The sequence below is a fragment of the Phoenix dactylifera genome, chromosome 1 (assembly GCF_009389715.1).
Source record: "Phoenix dactylifera cultivar Barhee BC4 chromosome 1, palm_55x_up_171113_PBpolish2nd_filt_p, whole genome shotgun sequence".
Classification (NCBI taxonomy): Eukaryota; Viridiplantae; Streptophyta; class Magnoliopsida; order Arecales; family Arecaceae; genus Phoenix; species Phoenix dactylifera.
In genome coordinates, this window is record NC_052392.1 from 37,550,459 (window position 1) to 37,560,304 (window position 9,846).

Here is a 9,846-nt window from a genome sequence, read left to right on the forward strand (position 1 = left end):
CACTTGTAGTCTTTGCATCGACTGAAGCCAAAGGTGACACCACCTTTTTTTTGCCTAAAAGGAGTCCTCGTTCGCATGTCTGGTTATAAAGAGGGGTCGTCATGAAGCATGGAAGTGAAATGCAAATGATGCTTAGCCTTCGCAATCATTGCCATTGTTTGAGACAGGAAGAATAAAACCAGATATTTGTAGATAGTTTATGTAGCCATGTGGCTTTTTTTTATAAGAACTGGTGCTATTGCGGCTCCGCCTCCTGATTTGATATTGATATTGATATTAAAGGAGTGCAGTATGAGTAGTGACGAATATATTAAGATGACATTCAGAAAACATGACAAGATCAAGTTATTGGTTAAACTAACTAGAGTAGTAATTCTATCGATCAGTGGACATAAGAAAATATTTTCCGGACAAAACAATAAGAGAAACTACCATACATTTCATTAGAAATGAAATAAGTACAGAAACAAGAATAAAACAAAAGAAAGGTTCTAACCAACTCAAGCCATAGGTTTAAAGTCAAAGAACCCAATAATAATCCCACGCAACTCAGATGTGAATCTCTTGACCCAACCATTCTTTTTTGACAAAAACTATTTTTTATGTAATAGCTTGCACAAAATTTGTGATCGATGTTCCATGTGTGGTGCTAAAACTTATCTCCAAGATATATTGAAATGGACTTTATTATGTGTTAACTTTCAAGTATTGGTTTTCTTCAAGTAAGTTTTGAACCACTAATGGATATTATTATATGAGATATTATGAGAGCTTGGGCTGGTGTTTGGTTGTTCAGATGTTTTTCTTTTTTCCTTAGTGGAGTTAAAAGTGGCAGAGCCTTTGTATTAAGTACCAAGGCAAACACAGCATGGTTTTTTCCTTCTTTTTTTCTTTTATTTTTTTTGTTTTGAATATAAGGTACACTAATTTTCGCTGTAATCAATAAATTAAATTTCACTACTTATAGTGAATTACAATAAAATTTGCCCATGGATGTAACATAAAAGCTTTTTTTTTAAGTGAGAGATTTAACACAACGCAGATTATGATTTTATAAGTGATGTTCATACAGATAGCCAGTATGGGAAGTCTTGGATGAGTTCATTCCTTGCTAGGTCATAAAAAGAGAGAGAAATCTAGTCCAACATTTATCCTAGGCAAAGGACTCCATTGTGGCTCACCGAACCAGCATTGTTTTTCTGCAGCTTAGTTTGGGTCACAACAAGTTGCATCAGGTTGTTTTAGGCCTACTGGAAGAGAGGTTGCAGTCAGCCCAAATCCACCATTTCACTTCTCCCACCTTTTGCTTCTTGACTTTATCAGTCTCTCCCACCATGGCAAAGTCATGTAATGATGAAGTGGAGGGGCTTCAGAAGTCTTAACCAGTCATTATGGTCCTAAATCCCTTTCTTGCAGCAAGGGAAACGCCCCTCAGTTCCATCAAAGCAAATGCCCTCAAAAGTTCGCAGTAAAAGAAAAATAAGGGTGCATGGGCCCTTCACTAGTATGCATTGCCCATCCATATTGGGGTGTAGAATGATCATAACCAATAGTTGGAATTTTTGTTTTAACAAAGAGTCATCAGAGTTATGATTAAACCTCAACTTAACTTTTCTCAAAATTAATATGCAGCATACCATGTGTCTTGCAGTGTAAAATGATCATATCCTTAGTTTGGATTCTTGTTTTAACTAGGAGTCAGCAGAGTTAATGATTAAAGATCTACTTCTCCTTGCAGAGTCACATGTCTTGCGGTGTCAAATGATCATACCCTTAGGTTGAATTCTTGCTTTAACTGAGAGTCATCTGTGATTAAAGCTCTGCTTAACTCCTCCCTTAACTAATATGCAGCATCCATGTGTCTTGTGGTGTAAAATGATCGTACCCTTTGTTTGAATTCTTGTTCTAATTACCAGGAGTCAGCAAAATTATGATTCAACCTCTGCTTAACTTCTTCTTCTTCTCTTTCTTCTTTCTTTTTCCTGAATGCACTTTGCTTAACTTATTGACCTAATTTTGGGTTGAATTTGAGTTCATTATCCCAGCTAAGTATGCCTACCCCTACCTTTCATATCATCATTATTGATTGACTTAAGACATTGTCATCACTCGCTGTCTTAGGAGACTTTGCTTAGGACTTTGGAGGACATCCCAAAATAAAATTCTACTTTGAACTTTTCTACTGCTGATCGTAGGATGGACTGTTCCTTCACCAAAGAATGAGGACTAATCTGACCACATGCAATGACATTATCATTTGCCCACCCAACTTTCAAACAATGCATGTCCCACATCCTCATGATCATTGCCATGGACTACTGCTTCAAAGTTCAAACCATGGGAATCGGAGAAAACTATTTGATTGACATATGAAAGAGATTGATAAGATAATGTGTTGGATGAGGCTTTCTCTCATTTATGATTGAGCCTTAAAACATGCTTCGGGAGGACCAGTGCCCTCTTGTAGCCACAAGGAAGAGTATCCTCACCAAAAAAGAAAAAGAAGATTCTCCAATACAAGAGATCAGGTCAATTGGCTTCATGAGCATTGACACCTTGCATGTATTTTATGGAAGAATTCACAAGTTGCATGTTCATGACAAACGCCTTCAACTATGCCAATTTGAATTTTTTTTGATATCTATTGTTTGTTACCTTTCTTTCATAAGCAAAAGACGTCAAAATATACCATCAAGATAGATAACCATCTATCAGATATCTCTATTTTATTTGATCGAGCCCCAATTGGTAGAAAAAAAACCCACAACCTCTTGGGGTTATCCTGCGCTTGGAAGAAGTAGGAAGAGAAAAAAATATAGTGATAGTTTTATTCTAATGAAATGGTTGAATAATTGAAAAATTAGATTATTCAGGAATACATATTGAATGCTGAGATTACGCATTGAATTTCTAGTAGTAGATCCATAATAAAAAAAGAAACCGATTTCGCTAAAGAAAAAGCTTTTACTGCAGTTAAATATCCTTTTTTCTTCTAAATATTCCTACGAATATGTTTTTTTGATATAGAAATACGTTTTGCTTTTTTCACCCCTTTGAATCGGGCAGGCTAGACTTGAAGGTTCTAGGGCAGCAAGTTAGTTTTCAATCTTTGAAGCTCTTCCCCCTTAATGAGTCTCTCAAAAGCCAGCTCGCTCGTATTCAAGCAGAAGTAGACAAGTGTTGAAAGAGTGAAGTCTGGGGATCATTCAACACTGAAAGCCGGAATTCTTGATAGATGCTTGACCATTCAAGAATGAAAAGCAACATTGCGACAAATAGAAGATCATGTCTTTGAAAATTATGCTCAAAATAGTAATTTCTAATTTTAAAATTTTAAGAGATTCATTGCACCGTCGTCACCCGTCACACACTTAGTTATCTCAAACAAAATTTTGTATGTGATGTCTGATAACATAAAAAAAATAGAATGTCATTATTTTTGTAGTGCATGCAATGCACCCTAGATGAAAAGATAATCTTATCTAAACATTATCGGCGTGTTAAAATCTACTATACAACGGAGTAGAGAATCTGACAAATGCCTATTTTTATGTCACCAAATAGGTGCCAAGTGGCTTGAGGAAGTATTGGTTTTCAAAATCTATATCTACAATGGATGCCTCTTCTTCGTCGTCAATAATAACGGTAGGTCTGCTCATTCTTAAATTGCACTCAAAATCCATCCTTAATAAAAACTCTAAGTGCCTATTTGGATAATTGAGCTGAGAATTTTATAGAATTTGTAGATTGAGCCAGTACAACTAGTAAGATCATAAAATTAGATATTAGGGCCAATAGTAGGCTTAGCCTAGCATGTAATTCTTTGATTTTGCTGGTTGTACTAGCCCAATCTATGAATTTTATAGAATTTTTAGCTCAGTCAGCAAGCATGCCATCAGTAAAGAGGTGCAAGCTAAAGTTGGCTCATCCTTTGCTCAGTTACATGAGAAACTTTAATGGTTTGATAAGGAATTCAGGATAGGTTTGCATTCAAAACATGAAAATATTATGCAGAAAATTTGAAGATTCTATATTTATTTCATTAATCTATTATGTTTTAAATATATTATTCATCCAAAACTAGCCAATGAAGAATAAAGGCTGCATTATGAATAAAATCTTTATTTAGACATGGATTTTGTAAATGTTGGAAATTTCTCAAGCCATGCATCATTGGTTGGAACATTTTTCTGGCTCCACCCAGTTTGCTTGGGCCCGTGTTCTTCACTCCAATCCGGATTATATTTTTTCAAAAAGAGGCCACTAACTAGTGATTAATTGCCAACCGCGTCCAATCTCCCAGCTGCCCTTCTCTCTTACGTCTCTTCTTTCCTTCCCTCCCTCTAACCCTCTCCACGCTATAAATGCCAATCATAGCATCATAACAAGAACCACATTGGAGCTCCCACTTAACTTCTGCACCTTCTTACCTCTTTCCGTTCACTCACTTACAACCTCCAAGGCTTCTCCTACGTTGTCTCCATCTCCATAGCATGGGTGGCCTTCCCCCTGGTTTCCAGTTCGTCCCCTCCGATGAAGAGCTTGTCGTCCATTTTCTATATCCCAAGGCGTCACTCTTACCATGCCACCCTGACATCATCCCCAGCCTCAACCTTCGCCATGTCGATCCATGGGACCTTGATGGTGGGTTTCTCTTCTTGGTTTCTTTTGTTACTCCCACATCCTTTGCACCATGACACTACTAACAAGCACTCGTTTGCATATTAAGGTAAAGCACTGCAAGGTGGCAACCAGTGGTATTTCTTCAGCCAGAGGATCCAAAACAGAGTGTCGCCGAATGGCTATTGGACGCCGATCGGAGTCGACGAGCCCGTAGCAAGCAGCGACAAGGTCGTTGGCATGAAGAAGACGCTAGTCTTCTACGTTGGTGAAGCTCCCTGCGGGGTAAAAACTAATTGGATGATGATTGAATACCATCTCTTGGACGGTTCTACCAATTGCAGCAGCAGCGGTAGCCGCACGCATAGTAATAGAAGGTCCTCCAAGAAGAGAGCACACCAAAGAGTAGTATGTTCCTTGATATTAATTTGATACCTTACACTAGTTCGCTTGCTGCTTCATTTCATGGCCTGATAACTGGACTTTGTTGCTATGATCTCTAGGTTTCTGACAACTGGATCATTTGTCGAGTCTATGAAGCAAGCTGTGATTCAGTTGCAAGCTCTTTAAGCGATGACACAGAGCTCTCATGCTTGGATGAGGTGTTCTTGTCCTTGGATGATCTTGACGAGATAAGCTTGCCCAACTTATAAGTTCTGGAGGTTGTCATTAAACTCAGGGTTTAACCATGTAGCTCTAATGATGTGTTGCTTTTGGTAGCATTAATTAGTATGGGCTGAAGAACTCAAGCCCATCATGTGTGTAACTATCCGTTCTTTTGTTAGAAATGTGATTGAAGCGTGGTATATAGGGAGTGTGATATAGGTTTTTTTTGGAGAAGGAAAGCTTCCAACAATGTAATTTGATCCCTCTAAAGAGGACTATGTAATCTTTCATGTCGTTCAATATAACATCGTTTGAAGTTCAGACTTATGCTCCATCCTTTTTTTTCTTTTTTGTCTGAGAAAGTACTCATGCTCAACTTGGTTTGTTGTGTGATTCACTTTTCTTTCTCTAAATGTGATTTGAGTATGAAGCAAGTGCTGTAGGTTATTAAAGATGGGAGGGCCATGGAACTTATGCGTGCAGTCGGAGTGAATCAAGTATGGTGTAGGCTTTTAGTTTCTTTTCTTTTTTAATTAAAGAAAAAATTCTTGAAGTAGGATCCAAAGGTTACAATTAAATAAAGGATCTAATAATTTAATTGCATTCTTCTAATGAGAGCGTGTAATTCTATATGTTATTTATGTATAACTATTGCTATCATATAAAAGTTCTTATGCTCAATTTAGTGTGATGATTTATTCCAGTTTCCTTCTTTCCATGGAAATGAAGTCTGAAGCAAGTGCCCTTCATAGGTTATTAGATGTAGAAGGCCCCATGCAACTTTTGTGGGGTAATTGCATGCCTTATGGGTTGTCCTTTTTAGCCTTTTCTTTATTCTCCTCGAAGCCCTCCCTCATGATTTTGGTGGTGGTGTCGTGCCACGAAGCAAAGGTGGCATCCCTTCAGAATAATATATGGATGCAGCTTACGTGAGCATTTCGCTATCCATGGCGTCATCTCGGATTGGGTTCGACACTTCTACGTGCTCCAATGCAGGAGAAAATAGACTAGGCTACAAGGTGGGGACTCAGGATTTGCATGCATAAGAGGGCAGCACATTCTTTTTGAGTTGTCTGAGATTTGATTAGAATGTCCAAATAGGAGGCATTTGTTTTATGGACAGATATCCATAATATTTTATTTTTTAATTTTGTTGGTTGAATTCATTCCAGATACATATGATTCGTCCACCCCATCACACACACATAAAAAAATACATTTTAAGTATTGATCATATGTTGATGTGTCTGCTATAGGTGGCATTTCATTCCACATAATAGGATTTTTTTCTTCCTTTACCTAGTATATGATAAAAGAAGCAGAATAAATGCAGCTAGGCTAACAATTAAACACATCATAATTATATATTTAATATGGCTCAAATGTATAGTGAGAGCTAAAATGGGGATTTGAAGTCAGTAACTCAAATTGTTAGGACAATTTCTTGGTGATTATATTTGCCAGACTTAGGGTTTAAGGTCTCATAGGAGTTGGAAGGTTTGAGGTATTTGGAGAAGAAGAATTCAATTATATAGGTTGCTAACTCAATGGTGGCATTTCATAGGGCAAATTATGTGATTTACTTAGTAGTAAACATTGGTAGTAGTGCTCACTTGTACTCCAGAATGCAATGGCATAAAATTTATAAGTTGTAATTGTCTATAAATTTTGATCTTGTTGAACAAACAAGCAATAGAAACAAGCTTTAAGAGGAGAATATATGAAAATAAAACCAAACATATTATATAATTAAAAATAATAAAAAAATAATATTTTTAATAAGAATTGATATATAAAATGAATTGTTATGAGAGTGAGAGAGAGACATTTGAAACAGAAAAGGCATTATTGTATAAGGATGGAAGATTTTAAATTAAGCAATTCCAAGAATCAAAAATTGAAAAATTAAATATGAATTGATCTTTAGTGGTTTAAAATTTGTTTGTGATTTTAGAGAGACAAATCAATGAAATGAATGAAAAATATAGCTATAGACTTATTCTATTTAAACTTTTAAAAAAGATTAAAATATATTTTTATTTGAAAATTTGACAAATTATTTATATAGGGAAAAGCTTTGATATTCAAGACTCTCTCTTTTTAATTTTGTGTGGAATAAAAAAAAATGACTACTCTTCCTACTAGAGGTGGGCAACGGGCCGTGCCGGGCCGGCCCGGCCCGGGCCCCCCGGGCCCAAAGACTAAACGGGCCGTGCCTGGCACGGCCCGTCCAGCACGGAAGGCCAGCCCGGCCCGGCCCCAGGCCCCTCTATTGGTGGGCCGGGCCGGGCCGGGCACGGCACGCCACGGGCCGTGCCAGGCACGGCCCGTAACGGGCGCAAACGGGCCGTGCCAGGCACGGCCCGCAACGTCTCCAGACGGGCGTGCCTGGCACGGCCCGTAACGGCTCCAGACGGGCCGTGCCAGGCACGGCCCGTCTGGAGAGGGGGGAGGAAAATAGCCGTTTCCAACGGCTATTTTCGTGAAAATGACCCTTTTACCCCTCCCAACAGTCCAATAACGGCTGAATTGAGGGGTATTTTGGGAAAAAAATTTTTTGGGCTTCTATAAATAGCCCATTCCTCCCTCATTCTCACCACACCAAACCTCTCATTCTCTCCTTCTCTACTGCTATTATTTCTCTCTTCAAAGTGCTCTTCTAGCAATTTAATTTTTAGTTTGTTCAAGTGCTACACAAGAGGAGGTTCCTGTTGAGAAGAGAAGGTCGCTTCTGTTGAGAGCACAAGAGGAAGCTCGGAATCTCGGCTCTGCCTCTGCCCTCCGACCCTCTACTCAATTCCTCCTTGCGGTTAGTTTTTATTTTTTGAATTAATCATAGATATGTCATCTTTTGAGGAAAGTCAGTTTGGCATTCCTGTTTCTGAGGGAGAAGAAACTAATCCCCAACCCCCTGTTCCTAGTTTCTCTAGAACTGGTGAACCGAGTGAAGGTCAAACCTCTTCTCGTAAGAGGACTAGTACTGTATGGAATGAATTTGATAGAGTTATGGTTGAGGGAGTCTGGAAAGCTAAATGTAAAAAATGTGCCAAACTTTATAGTTGTAGTAGTAGTGGGGGAACAGGGCATTTAAAAAGACATCAAGAGAGTCATAGGATGCATGATTCTCATGCTCAAACTCAAAATACCCTTAATATACAAGGGGGATTACTTGTAGGTAATTTTGCATATAATCATGAAAATCAAAGAAAAGCACTTGTAAAATGGATAGTTAAGGATGAATTACCTTTTAGTTTATGTGAATCTTTTAATTTTGAAGAATATGTTCAATTAAACCTACAACCTGCTTACAAAAGAACTAGTAGGCGTACATTTAGAAGAGTAGCTATGACCAATTTTTTAGCAATGAAACAAAATTTAATTGAAACACTTTCTACTTTAAATGTAAAAATTTCATTAACTTCTGATATTTGGTCAGCATCTGTAGGTAGTAATTGTTTTATTGCCATTACTGCTCATTATATTGATAATGATTGGCAATTAAATAAACGTATTCTTGCTTTTCGTGCTTTTGATTTTCCACATTCTGGGCAACAAATTTCAAATATAATTTATCAAACTGCATGTTCATATAATATTAATGATAAAATTATGTCTATTACTTTTGATAATGCATCTAATAATAATTCTGCTGTTGTATTATTAAAAGACTCATTGCATCCCATATTAGATGGAAATTTACTGCATATTAGATGTGCATGTCATATCTTAAATCTTTCTGTTCAAGCTGGCATGGGCATGATTCAAGATGTGATTTCAAAAATTAGAAATGGAGTTTCTTTTATTCATGCTTCTAGATCAAGACTTCAAGAATTTAAGGAATTATGCATAAATCATGGTAAACGTTTTAAAAAATTTAAACTTGATGTAATTACTCGTTGGAACTCCACATATAGCATGATACATGATGCATACCCATATAAAAATTTATTAAGTGCATATATTAATGATCGTGGATTAGGATTTACATTGACTGAAACTGATTGGAATAAAGGAAAAATTTTGGAAGATTTTTTGCTTAGTTTTTATAATGCTACCAATGTTCTTTCTGGTATTTATTACCCTACTTCATGTTCATTTTTACAACAAGCATATATAATTAGTCAAAAATTTGCAGAACATAGATATGATGATGTTTTAATGCCTATTATTGACCTAATGGAATCTAAATGGAATGAGTATTGGGACAGGATATGTCCTATGCATAACTTAGCTGCTGTATTTGATCCTAGAGTTAAATTAAATGGCGTGCTAATTTTACTTGATGCATACTCTGAAAATATGAATCAAGATGCTGAATCTGCTAAAGATGAGGTAAAAAAACTTCTTTATGATATTTATGCTATATATGATGAAAAAATTCGTGGATCTAGAACACAAATACAAACCTCTATTTCTCCTTCTAGTAGTTCTCGTTCGTCATCTATTTTTTCATTCATTGCACAGAGAAGACACACACATGCTTCAAGTTCCTCTTCATCTTCTTCATCTTTAAGTAGTGAACTAGAATTTTATTTACGAAATGATCTTCATTCTGCATATGATGAAAATCAAATAGAGAATCTAGATGTATTATCTTGGTGGAAGAGTGTTAGAAATCAA

General features: G+C 36.9%; 1 protein-coding gene across 1 annotated transcript; it reads left to right on the forward strand.

The window, feature by feature from the left end:
• Window positions 1–4,323: 4,323 nt before the first annotated feature.
• LOC120105302 (NAC domain-containing protein 104-like) lies at window positions 4,324–5,547 on the forward strand. Its single transcript, XM_039117666.1, has 3 exons — window positions 4,324–4,644; window positions 4,730–5,028; window positions 5,124–5,547. The coding sequence occupies exons 1-3, from the start codon at window positions 4,494–4,496 to the stop codon at window positions 5,271–5,273; spliced, it is 600 nt and encodes a 199-aa protein (XP_038973594.1). The 5' UTR covers window positions 4,324–4,493; the 3' UTR covers window positions 5,274–5,547.
• Window positions 5,548–9,846: the final 4,299 nt, after the last annotated feature.